Source organism: Monodon monoceros, unplaced genomic scaffold (assembly GCF_005190385.1).
Source record: "Monodon monoceros isolate NGI ecotype Baffin Bay Population unplaced genomic scaffold, NGI_Narwhal_1 Super_Scaffold_12, whole genome shotgun sequence".
NCBI classification, from domain to species: Eukaryota; Metazoa; Chordata; class Mammalia; order Artiodactyla; family Monodontidae; genus Monodon; species Monodon monoceros.
In genome coordinates this window covers 7,438,516-7,465,343 of record NW_021703768.1, presented here as the reverse complement: position 1 = coordinate 7,465,343, position 26,828 = coordinate 7,438,516, and the positions used below count along the sequence as shown (strand labels likewise).

The 26,828-nt window shown below is 42.6% G+C and overlaps 1 protein-coding gene across 1 annotated transcript; it reads right to left on the bottom strand.

Moving 5' to 3' along the window:
* Nucleotides 1-343: 343 nt before the first annotated feature.
* MTRR (5-methyltetrahydrofolate-homocysteine methyltransferase reductase) lies at nt 344-26,766 on the bottom strand. The gene is made up of 15 exons (XM_029218214.1): nt 26,715-26,766; nt 25,552-25,713; nt 23,719-23,872; nt 21,850-21,967; nt 19,524-19,902; nt 17,109-17,231; nt 15,462-15,615; nt 14,280-14,368; nt 10,586-10,766; nt 8,637-8,679; nt 7,898-8,084; nt 5,024-5,142; nt 3,503-3,595; nt 3,206-3,388; nt 344-963 (listed from the first exon to the last, which is right to left on the bottom strand). The coding sequence occupies exons 2-15, from the start codon at nt 25,675-25,677 to the stop codon at nt 822-824; spliced, it is 2,091 nt and encodes a 696-aa protein (XP_029074047.1). The 5' UTR covers nt 25,678-25,713; nt 26,715-26,766; the 3' UTR covers nt 344-821.
* Between the last annotated feature and the right edge of the window lie 62 nt (nt 26,767-26,828).

Here is a 26,828-nt window from a genome sequence, read left to right as displayed (position 1 = left end):
ATGAAAAGGTGGGGAATGGGGGTGGGCTGGGGGCTGGACAGAGGACGAGAAAAGGGTAGTAGCTTTACTTAAATATGCATTTGCTCGCATCTGTAAAGTGAATGCAAATTCCCTAAATTCTGACACTGTGATATTAAAAAGAAGTAATTGTGGTAAATAAATCACATGCCAGAGTGGAATTTCAAAATATATTTCAGATTTCTAGCATAAAAAAAATCCCTATAAGCATTACCTTAAAATATTTTTTTATCAGAAATATAGTTTTGATAATAAAAAAAATTTGATAAAATTATATAATCATATAATCAGATATGCTATACATATGTAATTTTAATGTGCTAATATGAATATTTTTATCGTATATTTTACATAAGAATATAAATTATTTTTAGATTATTTAAAAAGAAACGGTGACTAGCTCACAAGATTTAACTATCTACCCAGGTGACGCTCGTGCCCATATCCCGTACTGAGAAGCCTTCACATGTACCGCTAGAGATGCCCTGTGATCTGGTCGCAGTCCCTGCAGAAGCTCTCCCGGAGGGAGAGGCGCCCCGGGAGGTGCTGGCGGAGGAGTGCGGGCTGTCTTTTTCAGCTCAGGGCGGTTTGGGGAGGGTTGGGGGGGCAGATATGGGAACCTGAATTGAAAGCTTCCTACACTGTGAAATGGTCCACTCCCCATGCCACCCCCCGACCTCCTCCAAGAAATGGTGAAAAAAAATTTTTAATTTTAAAAATCGGAAGTCTCAAGCTTCAGTAAAGTTGTCTTTTAGTACTTTCAGCCAAAAAGCTTAATTCTCCTCCTTTATTTTCCAATTTTATCACCAAATATCCTGAAGATACCGTTTTTCTTCTTTTAAAGTAGCCAACGTTTTCATTGCTTCTAGTTTTTCAACTCCAACCTCTTTGCTTATTATCTCCACAAGGACATCATTTACATCCTTGGCCATATTCTTAGCATCTCTAAAAAAAAGAATAACGGTATTACTGTTTAAGAAACAGTGACTTTTACCAAATCCTCCTTAATTCACGAACCTCACTGCCGAGACTCTGTCACTACACCTTAGTCCTCCCTCCATTTCTCTGGAAAGTGTCCCTCAGGTCTCCAGGCACCTACTGCTCCCCCAGGGACAGGCCTCCGCCCAGGACCACTGTCACATGCAATGCTGACCACCCCATTCACAGCTTTAAACACTTCAAAGGCGTCCGTGCTCTGGGAGCAGCCGAAATCTTTAAATGTCTGAGGACCTCACAATCGGGCCCCTCCTCACCTGTCTTCCTCTATTCTCAAGGCATTCCTGAGGGCAACAAGCTCCCGGACACGTCTAAGCCTTCATATGCACGTGTGCACACGCTGAGTTATTAACAGACACGTTTACTGAGAACTTGCCAAGGGCTGGCCCTCTATTAAGTGTGTTTCCACGTCCCAGCTCTTTCATTTGCAGGTCGGGCAAGGGGCCCCTCCTGTGCGCTCCTGTGGCCCCTGTACAGTACCCGGCATACCGTGAGCATCTGCTGACCTGGCTTTCCCACAGGGAGCAGGTGGCTTGGGATAGGAGTGCATCTCATTTACCATTTGTCTCTCGACATCTGCACAGTGCCAAATACTTAGTAGGCACTCGAATGTTTATTGAATGAAAGTGTCTGACAGGACTCTAACGTCATAGGAATTGAACTTGTCCTGCCCCTCACAGTAAAATTTCCTGAGAAAGTTTTAACGGCTGTCATGCTCTCCCCACAAGCACTCTGAGATCACTTCTATCCCCGCGGCCCTTCCCCATGTCCCGCGGCTGCAGCTGCCACACCTACTGGCCCCTCTGTCTGCTTCCCACCTGACTATCAGCAGCAAAGGCTCCCCTTTGAGTCAGTGTCCCCTGGACTTAGGGACAAGTTCGCTCCTTCCTCAGTGGCTGTTCTTCTCAGTCTCCTGTGTTCGGTCCATGTTAGAGTGCCGTGGGGTGGCCCTCTGAGCCCTCACCTCTGACCAGCTATGAACGCTACCAGCTTCACTTCACGGATGTGAAAAATGAAGCACCAGTGACGGTGCAGAGTTATTTCTGGGTTACTGTTTTAGGAGTTTTTTAAGATGTTTAAGAACCCCTCCAAGTTCTCAATTACCAGTTACTCATGTATTTGTACTTATGTTTGCACAATGGACTTCACCTCCAGTATCAGAGCTGCATCTAAGCCTTCAACCTGTATCTGACACTGACAGCACTGTCCTCTGCAAACAAAGAAAGATCAAATGCTTCACTAAAAGTAAATGAAAATGTAAACCAACACAGCGTCCAGAAGCTCTGCCCTTTCTGACCTAGAGCAGCGTTTTCTAGCTGAGGAGTCGTTAATGGGTCATGAAATCAACTTTGTAGCCAAAGTCAGATTTTTGTAAAATGATAGAACGAAATAAAAGTTATCAGAATGTGTCATAAAAAGTAAGTAGAAAAAGGAAGTTTTGTTTTGTGAACCTTTTCAATTATATTTATATGTATTCTAGGTCACTATGCCAGTAGTTCTTTCTCTGTATCATAGTTTAAAAAAAAAACCTGACCTGATGACTTACGAAATGTTTTAAATGCCAGGGATGTGTTAGGATAAAAAAAGAGTAATTTCTTATTTCAAAACTCCTTTTTAACTGGTAAACATTTTTGAGTTCCATTAAAACAAGTAGCTAAGTTCCTAAAATTTTTATTTTCTATGGCAATCTTGGGTTTCTATAATGGATCTTATGTCAAAAAGTAGATGAAACATAAGAATGACTCCTGGCTTATGTCAACTTTGACATCATAAATTATGCCTTAAAGAAAAAGGATCCTAGACCCACATTTTCAGAGTCAAAACCAAAGCTGTTTTCCTTGGCTAGGTCGACTGCACAAATCACATATTCACTATTTACTGATACAACAAAATCAATCCTGAGACAGAATGTAACGTTCAGAGGCTAAAAACGTATTTAAAACAGCACAAAGTACTCCCCAATGCATGAGTTAATTTTCTTTTTTTGGGCGGGGGGGCACGCTGGCCAACTTCTTGGCTATTAAGTGTATGTTAAAAATCATTTTAGAGCTTGTATTTCTATTCCTGTATTTAAGAATCAAATCTCTCATCCATACATGTCCAGATCATTAACCAATCGGTCCCTGGTCTCTTCAATAAACATTACTGACTGCCCTCCCCTCCCCGGCACTTGAGCATGATGGCCACTTACCCACACACGTAAACATGACCATTCTCCTGAAGAAGGACCCTTGCCACCTGCTTGCTGTGACGCTGGATGCTGTCTTGCACATACTTTGCTGGGGCTTCTTCCTCCCCCACAGGAGCATCTCTTGAGAAGGAAACTTTCAAGTGAGTGAGAATTCCACACTTAAGGAAATGTCTGAGCTCCTCTCTGAAATACAATATCTAATAGGTCACTGGAAGGTTTGTAATTTAAAGTTGAAAAAGTCTGAAATTAGCATTGTACGGCATGGCTGAGTCTTACAATGCTAGAATTGTGAAGTACCTGAATAAATAATCCCTATCCTTATGTCTGCAGCCAAAAAACAACCACATTGCTCCAAAGTGTCCATCTGGGTGATGTTCTTGCAGTTTCTCTCTAAGTAAAAAAGAAAGTTGAGATGTTTGATACAAAGAATAGGTAAAAGCAATCTTTCTTTTTCCTTTTACCTCTCCAGATAGGTCTGTAAAATCCACCTTCGCAGTCACTCCAAGTCCATGTACTGAATTAACATTTCACTACCCGCAGGGTACCTGGGCCACTCCAGCAGACACTACAAAAAGTAAGCTTACCTACGAACTGCAGACATCTATGAGCTCTATATGACATCTCTGTAGTGAGGATAATTCAAATTATCACATTGTGAAACCCAGACTAATTTCTACATTAAATATTCATAACAATTTTATGAATAAAAATTAACTCTCAATTAACATAATAGAAAAGTGGCACCGGGATTTTTTTTTTTAATAAATTCATTCATTTTCTTTATTTTTGGCTGCATTGAGTCTTCACCGTTGTGCGCGGGCCCTCTCCAGTTGTGGCGAGTGGGGGCCACTCTTCGCCACGGTGTACGGGCCTCTCGTTGCAGCGGCCTCTCCTGTTGCAGAGCATGTGTGGGCTCTAGGTGCACGGGCCTCAGCAGTTGTGGCGCACGGGCCTAGCAGTTGTGGCTTGCAGGCTCTAGAGCACAGGCTCAGCAGCCGCGGCACACGGGCCCAGTTGCTCCACAGCATGTGGGATCCTCCCAGACCAAGGATCGAACTCGTGTCCCCTGCATTGGCAGGTGGACCCTCAACCACTGCGCCACCAGGGAAGTCCTGGCACCAGGCTTTAAAAGGTAGAATGGTCTGCTGTGAAATGTTTCAGAAATGATGGACACGCCCTACGTTTTTGATTTCTTAAGAAAAAAAAAAAAGAAAAGAAAACAACAAAAAGACTTTGTACAAAGGATATTACTCCACTATCTGGGGAACATTACCTAAGAATTGTTATTTCACAAACAGGGAGAGAAGCACAGTATTATTTATTTATTTTATAAAAAATAGTTGTGTTCTGATACAAAGATACATGTACTAGTATCATTCTGTTGAAAATTACTGATGTTAAGGGTTTAACTTTGAAACTGCTGGTGCACTTGGATCTTTGTGACTACCAATTTTATCTAGCTAAGGAACAAATGGGACAGCTGCACATCACCACAGCATAAAGGTGTGCCTGAAATTTGTCCCCAAATATATGCACTGTAAACTACGGTTCAGCAGGGGAAAAAGAAAAAGAATGTACTAGAATAAAAATGGAAGTTCCAGTACAAAGCACAATTTCTAGAAGATATATTTACTTTTCCCATGGTGACAAATTATGCTATGCTATCACATATTTGATAATAATATTTTAAAATAAAAATTTTACAACCAAAGTCCAATATCCTCAAAACCACTGAAAAAACAAAAAAGCTCTCTATTACATACTTCCACCCAGGACCACAAGGGACACATTTTCTCACCAGCCAAAGAAAACACATACCTGTGTTGCAGGAAGCCAATGAAAGGTGCTATGCCGGTTCCTGGGCCCACCATTATGATGGGGACTGAGGGGTCATTTGGTAAATGGAAAAAATTTGTTGCCCGAGGAGATATGGTTATCTGAAATATTAAACCAATGCTCATAAGTTCGGAAAAAAAACAGACAAAAGCATATAACCAAGGTGATGCCTGCTAAAGAAATCAGAAAGTGCAACTTCCCCTCAAAGAAGCACCATAAAATTAAATTGTAGCATTAAATCTTACTGAAACCACAAACACATCTGTCAGTGCAGAGAAATAAACAAGTCTGTCTTGTAAATTTTTCTTTTCTATCCAAATCAAAGGTATTTTAAAAATGACAGGCATGATATTTCTGAGGTAGAACACTGAATAAATAATAATTGAGTTGTTTTTCTAGGCCCAAGAAAAAGATCTGCTTCCTAGTAGGCAACCCATTATAGGTGTCATGAAGAAATGCACAAAAAAATGAAGACATTCTTCTTCATGTTAGGACATAAAGGGGCAATGAAGATTAACATCAAGATGGGGTGAAGGTTTTCAGTGAAAATTAGGCAAGCGAAAGAGAAATTAAGGGGCTGCCCCAAAGATACTAGAGCACTGCGCTACATTTGCTACTCTAGGTCCCATGTTACCTGTGTTTGTTGCAAAACTAGAATAAGTGATATATAGATAAACAAAATCTTTTTGCTATAATTTCAAAAGGGTTTTCTTCTAGATCATGTGCCAGGGATACTTAAGGGAATCAATTTGTAAATATATTCATCTTTCAGTTTCACTTTGCCGTATGCTTTAGTTACACAGAGTGATACTAACAGTTAAGAATGACAGGAATCTTCCCTCCATTCCCTGCTGGTATAACTGTATATATTTTAACCTTTAATTCAAGGAAAATTGTCTGAAGTTCATCAACAGGATGAACACAGTACTTTTTAAATGGAAAACTGGCAGAGCTGTATCAAATGATTGTTCTCATTTTGGAGTGAAACTGTAATTAATATTATATTAGCCTTATTCACTTGATTCATCCACTTAACAACAATGTTATTGAAGGTACTCAATATGACAAACTCTAGGACAGAGAAATGAGCAAAACCAAATCTGTCTTCATGGGACTTATATTCTACTGCGTGGAAAAGACAATAAACAAACATATATTTATAGTATGACAGGTAATGATAAGTCCCAGGAAGCAAAATAAAACAGGATAGAATGGGCATGGCAGGAAACTGCTAAAGAGACCACACTTCCTATGTTCCAGGGACGGCAAAGAGACCAGAATACTAGTCAGCTCCTGCTGTAAATCTCCGATGGCTTACAACAGCAAACGCTTACTTCTGGCTCTGCTCAACGGCTGCAGCTCTGCACCATGATCTCCATCACTTGGATCCAAACCCAAGGAGCATCCCTGACCTGAATCATTCCATCTGATGTCAGAACGAAAGAGCAAGAGAGGCAAGCCACAGCATCTTATTAGGTTCAGAGCGCCTGCTGAGATGTGGCATAATCCTGTCTGCTCACCTTTCACTGGCCAAGGCTGGTCACATGGCCAGGCTACACATGAATGGGAGGGAAAGTCTACTTTTCCTCAGGGGGCAGGGGCATCTGTGAACAACAGTACTATCTACCAGTCGGGGGAGGGCATGCGGTGGATGGATCCTGAATAAAATATGGTGCTACACGGCACAACGAAATTTAAGTAGCTTTAAATTATATCCTTTCTATCTGTACCTCTAGTGCCTCAACACTGGGTAGTCAACAAAGGTCTGTTAAAATGTGGAAAGAAGAAGAAAAGGGCAGGAGGGAGGAAAGAAAGAATATGTGAAAGGCACGCAAAGGTGTCTGTAATACAGCATCAATATACGTTTTTTTTTTTTTTTTAGCTTTCTGGAGATCATGTGCTATTTTTATGAGATCACGAAGTGACACAATACTTTCATGTCAGTACTACAATATTTCTTTACAAAAAAGAAGTTTCTCATGTTCTCAATATTTTGTTGATATGAGGGACACACACGGTAAAGAACCTGCTCCAGGCATCAGATTGGGAAAATACCAAGTTAAAGGGCAATTTTAAGCCCTAGTCTTCCCTTAAGCTCACTCAAGTGTGTATCAGAAGTCTTAAATCCCCCTAAGTGCTGTCAACGTTTTAACTTCAGTAACTTACAGCAACCAAACCAGTAATAAGATAACATTACAACTGACATGTTCATTCTTCAATACCATGGAGAAGACTTCATGATAAAGACTGAAATTTCTTTTAAATTTCAACCATCCTTGTGGGTGAGGAGGGAGAAGGTAATTGCTCCCTATGTGTACGGTCTCGAGCGGGATTTTGCCAAGTGTGGATCAAAATATAAAATAACACCACGGCTCCAACAAAAGGGGAAGAAACGGGCAGGGGAAAATCCTACCCCAAACTGAAGGACGTAAAATTAATCTCTGGTTGTCAGCTGCCACTTTAAGATGACTCCTTTGGGGCACAGGACACCGACTGAGCACAAAATGAGGCTCTTCCTCATTGCCAGCCTTCACCGTGCACTTGACTCCTCCTGTGCCAAGCTACCAAGAACACTGACGCAAAGCTCTTCTCCTTTATGAATGTGACAAGCAAGAAGCAAAGAGCATATGTATTATACAAAACTCATGCTTTACACATTTAGGAAACACATGGACTACACTGAATGAAAGTAATGTTCTCCTGACTTTCCAAAAGAGATATTAAAATTCAGGTAGGGCATAAATTTTCCTTTGAATAATTTGAGGGGAATGGACAATGCAGGGTACCCTACATTGTTTTTTCTAATTGGGCAAAGAGCACACTCCTAATGATACCCAAACTGCCCACTCCTAGTACCTCGGGCGCCAGGGCCTTCTCGCCGTCTGCCCGGGAGGCATGTGTGTTCGGCTGAAGAACCGATTCAACCAACGTGGCCAGCCAGCCCGTGCACACGCCCTTCCGCAGAGCCACCGCCGTGGTGTCAGACCCAAACTCCACGATGTTAAAAATGAAATGAAGCTTCCCTGGGTGAAACAGACTCGAGCTGCAAAGACACAGAGACAAATTTGTAAACTCCGCCTCAGGACTAACACATACAGGCCAAGCTAGGCCTTTTTTACTGCATGAGGGTATTTCCTAATGGGCTCTAAACCTACCTTCTTCCTCTTCAGAAAACAGTTCTGCTGCTTACTTCAAAGCCCCCCCGCCCCGACCTAGTTTTGTGATGTCATTCAGGACAGTTTCTGGTTACCTGTTTGCCGCCAAGACTGAATGAGATTTATACCAGCTTTCCTCCCTCTTTCCTACGTCCACCCAGGGAAGGTGGCCGGGCACACCAGTAAAGGCCACAGGTGGACGACCTGCAGACTCGCTCAGTGGGGACACGGCTCTGGACCACGGGAGCCACACCCTATGAACTCCAGGAAGACACAGTCCAAGCCTGCTCTTCTTCACTCCGCATCACGCCTGCTACTGTCCTGCACAAATCTGCTAAGTTTTCAGTAAATGGATTTGTAGTTACTAAGCATTTGGAAGTCAGAGTTTCATTACATTTTAGGAGAAAGAGGCTAAGTATTATGTTAATAAACGTCAGTACCTTGCACATGAATATGGTCTGGGTTGGAGCTTAGGAAGATGTTCTGGAAAAAAATTAAAATAAGCAATTATTAATTCATTCCTACTGAAAATAAATTATATGTATATATGTAAATTATATGTAAAGATCTGAATTTGATTCCTATTTTCTTATTTAGAATTTCTAAATAACTTGTTTTAATTCTAAATCATATTTTAGAGCACACATAAATTCACTGTGTCTAAGTAAAATATCACTAAATACTTTTTTCCAATTCTTAAAGACCAGACATATCGCATTTCCCCAATCTGAACTCAGTATTTCTACCTAAAAGCTGTTTTTTTTTTTTTAAAACATAAAAGGGCAGTAAGAGTAGGGTCCATGAATGGGCCTCAGAGTCAAGGAACCAATTACACTGTTTTCTGGGGTGTGTCCAGAGTTTCCAGATTTGAAAACAGATCATGACCCAAAAAAGATTAAGGACTATGGAAAATACTTAGGCTTGAAATATTTTTCCTTCATAATATTTATATGATAATAACAAAAAACAGGAGTGTAATGGTGGACATTTTTCAACCAAGTTATCCAGAAACCTAGTGGTACACAGGTACTCTTTTAAAAGAGATTAAGAAGTCAGTATTTGAATATCTGATTGTCCACTATCAAACCCTGATAATTTTTTGTGCTCCGTATGTTATATTTTTGATAGCTATTTAGCAAAAATTTAGAAAGACCTTTCTAAAATGTCTTACAGTTGTAATATCAGGATAAGGTTTAATAGAGGGCTCACCTTAATACTTTAGTTATATTAAGTTTTCTTACAGAAATTAGAAAATAATTAAAACTTTTATGTCTCAATGTCTTTAATTTTTTTACATAACTGTATAATAAATGATACATATAAGCTTAAAAAGGTAACAGAAAATCTATAAAAAGAATTGGAACAATTTTCCCATGATTAACAGCTTTACAAGACTTCTTATAACTTCCCTAATGGGTGTTCTGGTTGTTATCCCAACACCTCTATTAGCTCAAAAGACTCAACTGAGGAGGGGTAAGAGTGTTCATTCGCACAGGAACGCAGGAAGGGCAGCCTCAACACTCTTGAGGAGGAGGAAAGAGAATACTAAGAAATAAAAAGGGAAAGGGGCAGGGCCTGACTTGTAAAGCGGAGTGTGCTTAACCGTACTTGGCATCAAAAGGGACCTCGGGTAAAAAGTACATGTTTTCCTGTCACCAAACACAAATGCAAATTTTAAACATTTTACTATTTATCACCAAGGAAAACAGAGAGGAGACGACAAAATCACAAGCATAGGAAAGTAACAAGGGTTTTAAAATCCTATAAGATTCTTATAGTCACTGTCCCTAGTAAACGTCTCCAATTCCTGAGGCCAGTTCCTCAGGGAAGATCTTAAACTCTCTTCTGTTGGAGTATGAGGACCAGAAGACACAATCTGGGCAAAAAAACAGCATATGATCTTTTTACACCTGGATGTTTTGTCTCTCCCAAGGCTAATGCCCCGGGGCACCGTGAGTAAGGCCACTTGTTTGTACTGGTGGACCTGCCCAGGTGGGAACATTTCTGTACCCTGCACACAGAGCACACGCTTCACCAGACTCCATCAATTATCACTATCTTTGAAAAAGATCCTTTTCTTGGCAACCTCATTTTTAGATAAAATTTGGCTAAGAGAATTAAGGCTGGCTATATTAAGAGAGCAAATGACAGTGACAGTGGTAGGAAAGAAAAATTAAAAAATAAAAATTTAAGCTTGGAAGAGAGATTCTTCGACTTCAAGAAGGCAGTTCAGCTGTCAAGGCAGCGTGAAGAGCAAGCTGTAAGACGCTTACTTACTGATCACAGTGATCGAGATGCACTCCCACAGGCCTGCAGAGAACTCAAAGGTGCTCTTACCATGGAGAGGCTGCCCCCCGGGGCTGGGGTGACTGTGACAGCATCCACTCACCAAGCAGGAGGCTGAGCGGAGGCTGGCAGGACGGAAAGGCCAGCAGGAGGTCTGAAAGGCAGGCACAGGAGTCTCTGACGAAGCGGTTGTAGTCGGCCGCCCCCTGCCTGCTGCACAGCTCCTGCAGCCGTCGCTTCTCCGCGCCGTCGCCAGTGTGGTCCACGAGGGCTCGCAAGAACGCCTGTGGCCGAGGAAGCCGACTTAAATCACCACGCGCTCTGTGGTTACAGCTGTTAGGACGCTGGCTGAGTACCCACCTGGGGATGTGCCCAGTTATCCAAGAAAAAGTGAGTGTGGTCACTAGGAGTGTGGTCAGGACAAGAGCATTTCATCTGTTATTTGTTTTAATGGCAGCCTGTTAGGCAAACCCCACTTTCATGTTCCATTTTTGGTCACCTTCCCTATATCTTAAACCAACCCAATCTCAAATTACATGGCAGGTATATATGAGTAATCAGAAAGTCTCACAACTTAACGTTTTTATCTCGGGACACGGTACCTGTTCTCGCCTTAGCTGATGATTGCAACCCAGATTTCTACATTTATTTGACCACTGTTATGACAGGCACTGGGCAGGTAAAGCATGGGGCAAAGGGGACACCTAACTTGCCCAAAAGGCTTCACAGGCGAGTGAGAGCAACAGAAGTCAAGAAGTAACCAGTGTGCGACAGGCTGCCTATCCACCAGGGCACACGGACGTTCAGGGCTTCTAAGGCCAGAGGCTCCCAAGAAGGCAGGCTTGAGCCGAAGGCGGGCTGCACGGAAGAAAGGAAGTGACGGGCAGCCAGAGATGGCAGAGCCACAGGAGGGCACGGGAGGCAGGCAAAAGCACGGCTCCTGGGGAGCACGTGCGCTTCAACACAAATGCAAGGAAATGCGGACACGGGCAGAGGCTGACAAACAGTGAGGGCCAGAACATCCAGACCCCTGCACAGGGACTCTGAGTCACCTCGGATCCATCGTGGAAAGAGGAGGAGAAGAACATAAATAAAGCAAAACAAGAAAGTCCCAGATCCCTAGTCTCAAAGACTGAACCAAGTCCAAACTCTTGGGCAAAAGACCAAACTTGCTAATGACAACTTCTGGTTCTAATGCAATTCCAAGCACATCCATCATGGCACACAAAAAACTCTCATTACTCACGGGAAGCAAAGAACTTCGGCAAGTCATCTGCATCAAAGCTACCTGAAACGCGAGTGGGCACCGCTACTTTTTATTCCATGGCTCCCACATCCCGGAGGGCTGGATGCCCTTAACAGGGAAAATGAGATCCATGTTCCTGGGAGGGTCACGGGTTTCCACTGGCCCAGCCAAGAATCCCTGCTTAAACTATCCAGATACCAACAAATTACATGGCTTCTTCAAAGTGCTGGACATAGAACAAGCACCTGGGAAACGTCGTGGCGTAAAGCCCCAGGTCTCTGCATGGATCTCTGGTAAGACAGGAGTTTACCAAGAACACTTCACACCACGCTTTCTCAAGTCAATAAAATTCCCTAAATTACAGGCTAAAACAGTAGCAATTGTAAATCCTTTACAGTATTTTTCACTTTACAATTACAGAAACTTCATGGTACTAAAACAGGAAATACAGCACTGTGCAGAAAACAAACTGACAAACGTTACTAAAACTTAAGTTAGAAATATTTTTAACACAGTAATTTTACTCCAAGGAATTTATTTTTTAAAAAAGACTTCAGGGGGCTTCCCTGGTGGTCCAGTGGTAAGACTCTGCCCTCCCAATGCAGGGGGCCCAGGGTTCGAACGCTGGTTGGGGAACTAAGAAGTCCGCATGCATGCCGCAACTAAGAATTCGCATGCTGCAACTAAGACACGGCAGAGCCTAAATAAATAAATAAAAATAAATCTAAAAAAAAAGTTAAAAAAAATTTTTTTTAATAAAAATAAAAAAGACTTCAGGTACTTCCCTGGCGGTCCAGCGGTTAAGACTCCACGCCTCCAATGCAGGGGGCATGGGTTCAATCCCTGGTCGGGGAACTAAGATCCCACACACCACCCAGCGCAACCAAAAAATAAATAAATAAAAACATAAAAAAGACTTCAAACAAGTGTGCAAAGATGAATTAGAATGTTCACCTATGTAGGTTTTTTAAATAGTGGAAAACTGGAAACAACCAACTGTCCATAATCAAATCAACAATTGTTTTTTTCTTAAAAAATTTTTTTTTTAATTAATTATTTATTTTTGGCTGCACTGCGTCTTCGTTGCCGCGTGCACGCTTTCTCTAGTTGCAGCGAGCAGGGGTTACTTTTCGTTGTGGTGCGCGGGTTTCTCGTTGCAGTGGCTTCTCCTTGTTGCAGAGCATGGGCTATAGGTGCGAGGGCTTCAGCAGTTGCGGCACGTGGGGTCAGTAGTTGTGGCTCTCGGGCTCTAGAGCACAGGCTCAGTAGTTGTGGTGCACGGGCTTAGTTGCTCTGTGGCATGTGGGATTTTCCTGGACCAGGGATCGAACCCGTGTCCCCTGCATTGGCAGGCGCATTCTTAACCACTGCGCCAGCAGGGAAGTCCTCAATCAACAACTGTGTTGCACCCATAGTATCTTTTAAAAATATCTTCAGTACCTTTCCATGCTGGCATATCCAAACTCATTTCCTTTTAAGTAAAAAAAAGGCATGTTGCAGAACAGCACATATACTACATGACCTCATTTTTCCTTAGCAAAACAAAATCCAACTGTTAATTGCAGGGGTTTGATTATGAAGGACTTTTGCTTCCTGAGTTACTAATGTTTGTGTCCAGACTTTTTATAAGCATATTACTTTTGCAGTAAGGAAAGATATATTTTTAAATATGTACTTCACGAAATTTTCAGAAACGGAAGAGTTAAACTAAAACTGTGAAACTAATTTAATCAAGGAGTTCTCATCACAGTGAATCGTAGATTTACTCAAATTGTATCTAGGACTAAGCCTCTCCATAAAGTAGTTCACTTCCCAAAGACTACAAATGCAGTAAACACAATAATAAAATATAGAATAAACACTGCATTGCGGACAGGGTAGCTGAATAATAGTACTATTTATGCTCATTGGCAATACAAGTTTGGTAAAGCACAACTTGGAAAGTTTACCCATGAATATCCACTTGAGTAACATGGTTATAACAAAATCAGTAGTTCCCGGCATAACACTGACATCTAGTGGATCTTTCTGTCTCCAAATTCATCTAAACATCAATATAACCTACCAAAACCCTTCAATGTTCCCTGCAGAATTCTGACATAATAAATAAGTACAGGTTTTTACACAAAAGGGGTCTTCACAACATTAAACAGGTGGCAAGCAGCGGAAAAGCCCTACACGCCAAGCTTCCTGCCACCAATTAGAAAGAAAAAGTGTCCACGTACAGCTGGAAAACACATGCTACCTAGGGCCACTTTCATCACTAGTTACCGTGCTACATCAAGTTAATGTCTAGAAAAATAAGATTAAGAAAAAGCCCTACTTTAAAAATCTCATTTCAGTAGAAAACAAAAAATTTCAGTATAAGCACAACATAAAAATATTTGTCCATGACAATTACAAAAGCACTGCACACCTTGGGAACTACTTTGAACACATGCTGTGAAGAACATATTTTCTAAGCCTTCAAAGGGCAAATACCAGATTTAATAAACCCTACAAAGAGGTGAGCATATTTTTAAATAGTCACCCAAAGAAGAAAGAAAAATACCTTCTTAGGAACCGCTCGTATTTCAAGGCACCAGGTAAGAAGGAACTGGAGAGAACACTTCTCAGGTATATGCTGGGGCAAGGTTGCTCCTTTTCAGGCAGACGGGAAAGAGTCAATGACACAGAAAATAGAGAAGACAATGTTTTCCAACCCTAAAAACACTAACAGCTGTAATATTTTACATTATAGTGCTATCAAAGTACTTGTGGCAATATGGCTTGTGGCAATGTTTATTCAGTCAAAAAATTTCCTCAAAAGGAATACAGAAGAAAAAACCTACTTTACAAAAACAATGGTTATAAATTCAACAGCATTATTGTACCAGCCATACCTACCAAATCTAAGTACACCGAACAAAAGAAAGGGAAATTATCCAAAACCACTGAACAAAAGAAAGGAACAAAAAGCCAAAAGATGGCAGTGGTCCAATAACACTGCCTATCATCCTCAAAAAGAATTTCAGAACTGACTGAATTCCAGTTCAAGATTCTAAGCAAATAACTAAAAAATAACTTCCTTTAATTATGGAGCAAGCAATTATTTTCATATATTAAATAAGCAAAAACAAATATGCTATGAGAAACAAACATTAAAAAAAAATTTTTTTTTTTTTGTCCGTGCCATGTGGCTTGCAGGATGTTCCCCCGACCAAGGATTAAACTTCAGCCCTGGCAGTGAAAGCCTGGAGTCCTAACAACTAGGCCACCAGGGAACTCCCAACAAAAGACTTTTAAAAAAGATTCATATAATACAGTTTTTTTTGCGTGACAATATGCTAACCTAGAAACAAAATAATGCTGATTGCAAAAAACAGCCTAACAAATCAGCCCTAGTCAACTAACCAACCTGCTTCTCCAAAACCAGTTACATTCATTTTTTTAAGCATTCCCCAGTTTGCTGCAAGCTTGCTGATTTCCAGAGTTTGGAAAAAGCTGATTCTTCAACTTCACTTTTAATGTCTGTAAGCATCCAATAAGCATAAACTCTATTACCATCTCATTCAGTGTAACTGACGCATTCAGGGTACTTGACGTGAAAGTTAAAAACCTCCAAGATCAGCAAGTGGCTGTGTTCCGCCTGCTGATCCATGGCCGACCCCCGGGCATCTGTGCAGACTCTCCCTGATCACCTCCAATCCCTTGGCCCAATGACATCCTGGGAAACAAAAGATCAGGGCTGTACCTTTCTTCTTCGTGTCAGCCTTAATGTTCAAGATGACACAATGTTCTCTCCTGTCTGTGAGCTGCAGTCTTTGGAGTAGGTGCTGTACCTCTGAGTCACTGTTGGGACAGATCACGTTAAAGGCATCTCCAGGCTGGTAGGAAAAATCTGTTTTCTAGAGAAGAACCAACATGAAATACAAAAAATTCCACATGAGTTAAAAGAGTTTTAGTTGTGGGGTAACAGAGTTTTAAATATATGACCACTTGAATAAATGAATTAGTTCACTGCAACTAGAATTATTTTGTTTCTGACAAATAAGCCCAAGTAACCAAACAAACATACTTTTATTAGGGGTTATTTTTTAAAGAAATTCTGTAGTTATCCAATGTTTTGCTTTACACTGAGTATTCATAGACTAGAGATTAAGACCCTCTGCCTCTTCTAAAAATTAAGGTGCTCTGGTAAGTAGTGTTTTAATAATCCATGTAAAAGTCCTCTCATGAAAACACACACACACACACATTAGGAGCAAAAGAAACTACTTAAGGCTGTCTGCACTGGTTTTCAATTTCCTTTCTTTACTCCTTTTCTCTGGGGAGGAACAGGGGTCGGGGAGAGCAATTTCTTTTCCCTTAATGACACGACGCCAAATCGCCTGGCTCGGTACTGGTCGTGCACAAACCCGGGCTCCAGGTGGAGCCACCTCCCACAGCAGGTCTACTTAGAGCAGTGCGGGGTGTGGAATGCTCTGGAGAGGGGCTTCTGGCCACACATGCTCACACCTCTAGCCTGGGAGGGACACAGGCTGTCCCTACCAGGCGGCCAAACCTTGCCTCTTTATGACGAAAGTACAGAACAAGAGTGAAATGGTTTGGTGTACATACGATATTTAGCAATATGGATTAAAATGTTCAAAAGGAAAATGGAACTACTCAATACTACGTAAGCAAAACCATCTAGTTCTGACGCCCGTCACATTTCTTTCTTTCTATGAGAAACTCAATTAAACCCACATCGACGGCCTTGGCGCACCCTCTTCTGAGAGCCCAGCCCACGGAACCTCGCAGGGCCCTCGTCAAGGGTTGAGCTACGTGGCTGTGAGGACATACAACCACAGTTTCTTAACCTGAGGCCAACGAGGCAGCGGCTGGGGAAGCCTCATGGATGGGGTTCAGAGAGGGAGCACATCAACGCCCAAAAACTGTGTGCAAAGTGTTTATATATCATCATTCTTCTGGAGAGGGGGTCCATGATTTCTTCCAGATCCTCAACGGAACAAGGACCACCACTCTGAGAAGTGAATGTCACACGACTGTCTAGTCTGGCTCTACTTCCAACCAGCCGCTGACCTCAGGTAAACAGCTTCCTTCCCAGGGGCTCTTATACGGAAATACTGCTCTGATTCCATTATTCTTTCGTGGCTTAATGAGTAAGGCAGCAACACTATGCTCTCAAGCAGAATCACCTCCAGTCACTCATTTTAGGCCCTCCTTGAAGTGAAAAGAAAAGGTATGAGGCAGAGAGAAAAAATGATGGGTCAAGAATAAAAAGGCCGCTGTCCAGCCACAGACCTCACTCTTCCTGAGTGTGTAGATGAGGACACAGCACAAGTCTCTGCACTTGCTGGCAACATCCCTGCGCTCAGAAACACATTCTGTAACTTACTGAAATGTCCAATTCTATCAGAAGAGTGGTTTTTATGGCATCATTCATTGTCAGTTGAACTGCCTTTGAAATTGGAACGTGAAAAATTGGATCCACTGAGGTCACAGGTGCTTGGCTTTCCTCCTTGAGAAACAAATGTGATAAAATATTACTAAATGCAGTTTTCAATTATACTTACCACTGCTTCACTTAGTGACAAGATGAGAGCTACAGGATCTTTTAAAATGCCCGGCTATTTAAGTATTCTTCCCTAAGGTAAATGGCTACAGACATACACCTCTCAGTCTTTCAGAAGAGAAGCTCATCTACACCTTAAACTTGCCTATTAGACTTTAGAATTTCTGAGATATACGGAAAATATCAGATACTACCATTTTTCATGTAAAGGTCTAACAGTCTTCCTAATGAACTATGCAAAAAGAAACAGCACGTGGCATGTGGACAAAGGTTTAGCTAAGGTGCTCTTTTCCATCTCTATCCATAAAGAGGACTAGACATGTTCACTTTCACTTGAACATTTACAATTTTGCCCCAAGACCATGACATCGTTCCTGCTTGCTGGTACAAGACAGTGCAAATGAATGCAGAACATCTGGACACTCAGCAAAACATCACACTAGTCCACAGTATCAACGCCATTATGCTAATGAGATGATGCTGGAGTCTTCTGTGCCTTATGGAGATTGAGGGCCTGTGGTGTAAGTACAATTTTTAGGATTCCAATGTTTGGTGCGTGTCAGGACATCCCCCCCAAGTAAAGGATACACTATCTCATCTTGCACTTCACTTCACCTAGAGAGATGCATTACACCTGGCAGGCCTCTCTTCAGGCTCTGGGATACTGAGATACTGCTCCAACCCAAACACCAGGTGACACAAAAGTGGCCAGCTTTGAGGGGGGCCCGGAGCAGGAAGGAGCTCTGCAGCAGGACCCCGTGACACGCTCATCGGAGGCTGTGTTGCTTGTACTACACAGTCCAGGAGATCCCACGGCATTAGAGGCAGAAGGGATGGGGAGACGACACTGTGTGGCGTGAGTGGGTCCAGCTGAAGGCTTTCTTATTGCTGCACTGAAGCTCAGCTTCCCACTCAGCCAATCCTGCTTCTACCCTCCCCTCTCCCCCCCCACCCTGCCCCCAAGGTGATGATCCCAAGAGGATGCCCTAAAAAAGGAAACTTTTTTCCCCAACCCCTTATCCTCTAGGTATATCCTTTGAACAGATTTACACAAGTTTCCCTTAAATAGTTGAGATTTTTAAAAATCTTTTAACCACATTACCAACAACTCAAGCCTATTTAATGATACCTACCATAAAAGAAACTCTCAGCAGATTCTCAATGAAGTGCCTTGTCAGATCAGTCAGCGCTCACAGCCTCTGCCACATGCACCCGTCCTTGCAGCGAGCACACGGGGGCTGGCTCTCCACAAGTCCATGCACCCTGCTCCCACCAGCCCGGCATGTTTACTAGAGCGACCCATGCCTGTTCCCAGCCCTGACTACAATGTACTTACTGTGATTTACCCCACTTAATAAATAATGGAAGTATAAGTGCAAAGGCAATAACCCACGGCTGGTCATATAAAACCATACCTGTTTATCTGAATGCATTAGAAAAACACTACTAAAGGTGTGGTTTATGTGAGAAAGCCCCTGTGGGACTCCAATCAGCCACTCTAAAAAAGAGGGCTTGGCTCTGCATTACAAGATTGGCTGCACTGGAAATTTACTCTAAGCATGCTGGAAGAAATTTCAGGGTACCATACACTGGCAATCATGGGGTAATATTGGCTATTATTCAACTTGATGCTCAAAAATTTACAGACCACTTTAAAGTCATTTATTTATTGATAGGAAAAATACTCTAGGCAAAGAGAAAAAGACTTAATATAGACAAAAATATATGTGTAAGATATTATCAAGAAAAAGAAAAACCCACAAAGTGAAGTAACCCAGAATACCAAAAATCCATACTGGAAAAAGATTTTCCTATAAATGAGTCCTCTGAGTTTAGCTGCTGAGATAATTTCCTGACTGCCCACAACAACTTGCCCTCATCTGGCCAACACATAAAGTGAGAAACCAAGAAGTTAATTCTCCAAAATAATGGAGAAACTGAGCTGTTAACCATTTCCTTCTTCAAAGAAAGGGAATGTAACAACACAAGCAGGTGTGCAATGCGTGGAGGTAGCACCTCTCCAGTGACTACTCAGTTCTGCCACTGCAGTGCAGAAGCAGCCACAGGCACCGCGTGAATGGAGAGGCATGGCTGGGTTCCAATAAAACTTTATTTACAAAAGAGAGGTGGGAGACGACACTCTCCCTGCACGCCACAGTCTGCTGGACTCCATCATAATGTAATTTAAAAAACACCACCACCACCACCACCCACGGCACATAAAGTAAAACTGCTTACCTGGCCAAAGGACTCCTCCAGATGCACCTGTAAATATTCTGGTGGTAAAGCAGGAATATTCAGAGAGGCCTGTGAAAGAGGGGGTATTGAACGGGCAAGCGAGGGCTCAAAGTCTGCAACCAATGTATTCGATTGACCTCTGTCCACTGCACTTTGCTCTAAAACTTCAGCATCCTTTCTTCTGGAATCATCTAATCTCAGAAGTCCGACCTGTGATTCAATGTGTAGTAATTCCGGTGTCACGGGGTCTGTCCTCCGGGAGGCATTAGATGCCATTGTGAGAGTTCCATTCATCCCCTCTTTTCCTTTACTCAACAGAAAATGCTTCGCCAGGGCAGCCCAGAGTCCATTAATCCATGGCTCAACCACAAGTTCTAAACTGGATTGTTGTAATAAAAAAGGAAAAAAGAAACAAATGCCTCAGTTCTCCATTTAAATACATAACAATTGGATAATGGCAGAATCTGTCCATTTGACAGAATGCTGTGCAACTGTCAAAAACACTAAATATGGAGGCTATTCAGAATACAAAAAATACTTATGAATGATTAAGCTAAAAAGCAGAACATTAATGTGTTCATTAGCGCTGTGCTGTACAAAATTCAGAGAGCAAAAATGAAGATAATTTAGTAAAAGGTAATAGGAGTGTGATTCCTCTTAACTTCCTAAAATAAGAGTTGCTAATTTAAGAAGCTGTAATTTTAGACAGGCATGCTAAATTCTGATGAGGCTAACAGTACTTACCCAAAATCCAAGTCTACTTTAATATCACAAATGGTAATTACATCAATCGAATGCACCTTTTATTTTTTTTTTTTTTGCCTAGCCAATTTACTGATCTTTGTTTCCCACAGATTAAAATATTACCAAGAAACCACTCCAGATTAATGCTCTTTTGACTAATAGTTCAAACCTTCGATCAGTTCTGAGCAATTATTCCGGTAAAATTTCCAGGCAGGCTGACCACAGGGGAAAAAAAGCAATCATCCTTTAGGAGAGCTGAATTAATCATAAATACAGGGGACTTCCCTGGTGGTGCAGTGGTTAAGACTCCAGTCTACATTCTTAACCCCTTCAATGTGGTGGTACTTTAAGCCAAGATGTCTCCTTGAAAATATTTTAATTTTAGAAAAGAGTACTTAGGTTGACAACTTAAGAGATGCAGGCTGCTGAAATATACATACAAGAATTTTAATGCTCGATCCAATAAATGATCAGGGAAACCAAAAGCCTTTGAAGTAAAATATGAACTGAGCAATAGGACTAATGGATTTATAAGTGTTTAGCAATTAAATAGCTCATACAGGACAATAAACATTTAATGCCAACAAGCTTCGGGGTTGGGGGGAAGCCCAATACAAAGAGACAAAACTAAAAGATAACGTGCAAGGAAATGTGGTAGAGCTTTGTCACCAGACAGGACATATGCCCTGGGGAGATGGAACAAACCCACAGTATCACAGCTGCAGAAAACGACGGATGTAGTGGACTCAAAGGCTGAGTTATGGGGAAATAGAAGTGTCTCCAACACGCCCGGGCAAGGTGATATACGTAGAAAAGCACGACCTTTGCTGAACTTGTCATGATGCATAAACACAGATCTAGTGGGTGAGATTTACTTAGTACAGAGGCCTAGTAGAAAAAGAGTCAAATGCGTGTGTGTGTGCTGTTATCTGGCTAAAGCAGTTCAAGGATAAACAACAGCATAAGTTGTAGCACAGTACCTGTAAGGTTTCTGAATTAAGACATTAGGAACATTTGAAAGGTGGCACATAGAGTGAAATGCTGAATTGTAAAAACAAGAAAAAAATAATGAAATAGAAATTATATTTCCGGTTGGCATGGTGGCAAATGGCCAATAGGAGGGAGAACACCAAGGAGCCGGTGTGCCAGGAAGGCCTCTGACCTGCATCCTCCAACCGTAACTCGTGGCCTGCTGGGCACCTTCCACGTGGGAGGTCCTGAGTCCAGTCGCTCCCGTGGGCACACGCTACCCAAGTGCCTAAAGAAAATGCTGACTTTTTGCAAACACCTACACATTTTTAAGACTAAGGTAACTGTACTGGGGCACCTCTCCTAGTTTCTTCCATGAACAGATACTGAGATGGATAAGGCACATAAAAAAAAAAATCAGCAAAATAGATAAGTGAAACTCTGGATGGTCTTCTTTGGTGCTAGAATTAAAAACAGCTAACAAAACTAAAATAAGACTTTCAAGATCGAAGTTTAGTGCTAAATCAAAAGTGAACCCCTTTTATAAACTCACTAACTTTCATCATGTACAAACAAGGTTTACTGGAAATGACAGAAAATACGTTGCTCTTACCCTACACAGTCATCCGCGTGGCCAGTGTCATAGAAACGCTGGGCACCAAGCTCTTGAAATCGTTTATCAATTATCTTCCCCCCATTACAGAAGTACGTGTATTCTGAATCACCCAGACCTAAAGAGACCAAATAGGTTATTAGTATGCAATAAGGTTTAAATTTAACCACATACAGAAGAGAGAAACAAAACATTTAAAACAATACCATTCCATGCTGTTGTTGATGGAACAAGAAATAATGTATAGCTTCACGTTTTCTTATTTTTTCCTTGAGAAATACTAAGTATACAAATAGAAACAAATAAATTCTTTGGACCACTATTAACAGAAATAGATCTCACATTTTTGTTTCCATGAATCTGTGTAAAAATATGGCAATCTGTAAACAAGGATTAAAAACATGTAATATCTGTATTTGAAGACTTTTCCAATCTACTGAAGGGTCTGCAAACTATAGCCTGTGAGCCAATTACCACCCACTGTCTTTGTAAATAAAGTTTTATTGGAACACAGCTAAGTCTACTGGTTCACACCTTGTTATGGCAGGTTCAAGCGACAACAACAGAGTCAGTAGATGGTATAGAGACCAGTGGCCTGCAAAGCCTAAAATATTTACTATCTTGTCCTTTACCATTTACTGACTCCTAATCTAGAACATGAAGAGGTTACATCTGAAACACAACCAACCATTTATTTGCTCTGTTTCTGTGTTGGATAAATTAAGAATTGCTTCTATGTTTCCTGGTAAGAAATGGACTAATATTTCATACCTAGTTGAAAATTTAAAATTAAAAGCTTAAATTTCTTAGTTGTTTAATTGTCTTCCTGGATTTTTCCTACAAGAATGAGGTAAGCAATTGGTGGGTCCATATATGGGCCTAAGACTGACTAAAACGGTTGGATAAGCTTCAGTGTTTCCTTTTAAATAATTTTTGGAGGAATTTTTAAAGCAATATGTACAGGTCCACTCTTGAAAATAAAGAAACTGGAAAAAAACAAATTAAAAAGATGTGAACACTCTAAGATGCTCTCTTGAATACATTACACGACAGATCTTGGCCAGGGTCACAACCTCAAATCTCTAACCAATTATTTATCATAGCACATTCCATCCTTCCTAGATACCTTCCCCAAACTAGTTCTCAAAGGTGAATACAGATCACAAACCAGGCAAATGGACCCTGAATTCCCTCTCTCGTGTCCTATCTTGCTGAGCTGGTCCTCTGATCCTTTAATATTTTAAACCTATACTTCACAGAGCCCTAGGCCAGTGCTTCTTAAGCTGGGATACATATTAGAGTCCCCTGGGAGCTTTAAAAAATACTGATACCAGGACCCTACCTCAGAACAATTAAGTCAGAATCACTGGAGGGGGGCTCAAAATAATGGAATTGGAAGGAAAACTCCCCCAGCAGATCCCAGTGCATGGCCAGGCTTGAGAACCACATCCTAGGGGAATGGGTCTTCCCCTAGGGAAACTATCACATCCACCTGAGAGCTTTAAAACAACAACAACAACGCCAAAAAGCACCAGCATGCCAGGTCGCTCCTTCAGGGATTCTGTTCTGGCAGGTTTAGGGTGGGGCCTGGCCACTAACATCGTGAAAATATTTCCTGGTTGAATCTGGTGTGTGCCTGGGGTTAAGGTGCTACTCAGGGGCTCTGCAGAGGAGCTGCTGTGGGGTGAAGACTGGGGAAACAGCACCTTATTTACATTCGAATATTATACATACATAAAGTATTTATATAAAAACCCAAAAAGGACAAAACCCAGGCAATTACACACCATGGCTTTGAAAGATACATTTAGATACTAGAGTTAAATCCAGCAGCAACAGTACAGTAAGTGCACAAAATACAGTCCACACCTAGTAATCCATACCACAGGTGAGCAAAGAAGTCACCCGGCAGTGTCTTGTCCTGTATGGCTTTAACAAACTTGCGGGCTGTGTCTGGCAGGTCTCCGTCGCCCGTGGTAGAAACCACCACCACAAGAGGCGCTGTTTCAGTTTTCAGATCATACTATAAAATAAGGGTGTCATGTCAGAGATCTATTACTATATGTATTTTTGACTTAACACATCAGCAAAGCAATCAGGTTAATTTTCCGTCTTGTTGTCTGTATTGCATAACAGCAGAGAGGTACACAGAGCATTTTAAAGTTGGCAAAGAAAGTGTTACTCCTCAGAAATCAGGAAACCTGGCTGTCAGGAAGGGCCCGACTCCCTCAGGGTTCCAGAGAGCCGAGAATATCATCAGTGGTAAACTGAGATCATCAGTGTTTCCGAGTCTTACAAACCAAGTTTCCTTATTCTAATTCTCAACTAAATCTAAGTATTTCCAATAAAGCACTTGCCTGTCTCTATTCGTATCGACTCCATGAGCTCTGCTCCTCAAGAATATCATCTAACTTGGCACAAAGGAATTCATCACTTTATTTTTCATGCTGATATAACAGGTAAAGACTTGAGCTAACATTTTACCATGCTTATAGGACACAGCACAACTCCATGCAGTTTAAAGTCACTTTAGTTTGAAAAAGACTACCATGATCTAGGAAGCAGAGCTGTCAACGGGAGAAATCACTCAGCTGGGAACAGCAAACAACATGACTATGGCGGCAGCAAAAAAATTCACTACTCACCTAACTTTCAAATAGCTGCTGACCCCAATGGGGTCACTGGTGAGGGGGCCAAACCAGGGCTGGTTATATGATGCTGATGACTTTGTAGTAACAGATACAGACTGTACTCCACCCTGTGGCAGCAGCAGTGTGAATTCACTTTGAAGATGCTGTAGAATCACGGAGCCTGTGATTGCTGGTGTCCCCCAGGACCCTCCCTGCTGGGTGACTGACTCCATCGGGGCCACCCTAGCCCTGCTGCATCAAGGAACTTGATGGTTTCCCTGCTATGCACTGAGTTTATAATTCACCTCTGCTGCTGACAGGCTAGTCTTTACAACTAGAGATGCGGGAGGGACCAGAGGAGGTTGTGAACTTGAGAGTGCACTGCAGGGGTGGGTTTTCAAGTACAGAGCTGAATTCGAGGGCTTAGTGGCTGGCACATCACTGTGCCAGGGAGGAGCCCCTGCTCGTTGCTAGGGCCTGAACTGTATGAAACTATAATCTGAGGGTCTCAATCAAACCAGTTAGTCTGGGCACAGATCTGTTACGATCTCACGTATCCTAAGGTGGGAACTTCTGCAGAGACTGAACGTGATAAAAACAAGCAGTCCCAAGTCTTCTGCAGATCCTTACACCTCCACTTTAACTTCTATTTCACCAAAGGATTCAATGGTTCTTCACTTGGAGGAACTCTGGCATGAATTTCAGGGAAGTTACAAATGGGGCAGCAGGATTCGTGAGGTGGAAAGCTCTCATGTTCCTGTGAACACGCACAACTCATTTGTTCCCAGGCACCCCGTGAGAAAAACAAGGCGAATACTACTACTCCCATTTACAGTTGAGAGTAGTTATTTGTCTTAGTTTTTAAGACTATGTAGTTTAATTCAAAACACACACACACACACGTAGAAAAAAACTGGCAGGAATCTTGCAACACAGTTGATAAAATAAATTTCTAAGTGTTAAAAAAAAAAAAAAGGATCATGGTGGCATTCAGCGTCCCACTTCGTTGTTTAACGTCGCTTCCCAACCAGAATACTTCGAAGTATGAAACCCCGTAAAAACCATGACTTACCTTATGAGACTCACTAATACAGTGAAGATCTGCAGAAAAACCATATGCAACTGCTTTTTCACTTATTTCTTCGGCTATGGCCTTTGCCTGTCCTCTCTGTGTAGCATAGAGTAACAAAAACCTCATCACTTCAAAGCATCTGCTACAGCTGTGACAGTTACACTGACAAACAGAAAAGGGAAAAAGGGATTTCCCTTTTAATGAAGTAGTAATCAACCTGCAGATATGAATTCTCTTAATTTAAAATAACTGCAACAATATCCACAGATAATACGAAATATACTCCTAAGTTTGTTTGTTAGCATTAATTCTAAAGGTTGAAAAGAGAGAATTCATTAAACCAAGGAGGATACAAGGTATGAAGCTCGAATTCCGCGGCACACAAATCACACTCTGGGGCCAGACTACTGGGGCTTGAATCCAGCCACGATGGATCACTCACAAGAGCAGAACTTTAGGCCAACTTCTCAACTGACTGGTGGCTCAGCTCCCACACCTTCAGAGCGGGGACGATGACCACAGCCACCCGACGAAAACAACGGTTGATGGAAACGGCACCGCTTATTATCATAGCTAAGGACCCGGAGCACTTCCCAGGAGCCACGCACGATCCTAGGAGCTTCAGAGAATGAGCCCCTCAGCCCCACAACGACCTCGTAGAGCCTCTACTGCACCCCGCAATTCTCGGGGGCGGCTCGCCGGCACCCGCAGGACAAGGTCCGGCAGAGAAACAGCGGAGCATGAGCCTGCGTCCGGCCGGGTCCGCGCTCCCAACATTCCTGACCCTCCGGCGCCCCGTCCGGACGCCCTCGCCTGACCATGCGCCCGAATGTGCCCTTTGACCCCGTGTAGAAAAGTGCCGACGGAGGAAGGGCCCACAGGGACCTGCGGGACCGGCTCCGCTGTGCAAACGCCGCGGCGCCGCCGAGCACCAGCTCCCAGAGGCAGTGGGAGGCCTCAAGGCCGAGTCCCCGGCGCAGCCCGCCCTCCGCGCGCGCCGCCCGCAGCCACGAGGGGCCGGGGTCCTGACCGACCCGCAAGCGCCCAGCCCGCCTGGGGGAGGGACGCGGAAGCCGGTCCCCTCGCCGACCCCGAGCCGCCCACCCTCAGTCCCGTGCTGGGCGGGCGCCCACATCTGGAAGCTGCAGCCCCCTTGTCCTCACCTGCCGGGGTCCGGCGGGGACGCTGGGGAAAGCGCAGGTACCACGACGCCTGCTCCCGCGCCTGCGCACACAGTCGGCGCCCGAGACCAATAGGAAGCTCGGGAAAGGAGCTGG

Bases quoted from the DNA above. Each gene is read 5' to 3' on its own strand.
- MTRR (XM_029218214.1), bottom strand. From the start codon at position 25,677: ATGAGGTTTTTGTTACTCTATGCTACACAGAGAGGACAGGCAAAGGCC. The intron at 15,616-17,108 runs GTAAGTTACAGA...GTTCTTCTCTAG, and splicing joins TGATAGAATTGGACATTTCA to AAAACAGATTTTTCCTACCA. The intron at 10,767-14,279 runs GTATTTTTCTTT...CCTCGGCCACAG, and splicing joins TACGAGCGGTTCCTAAGAAG to GCGTTCTTGCGAGCCCTCGT.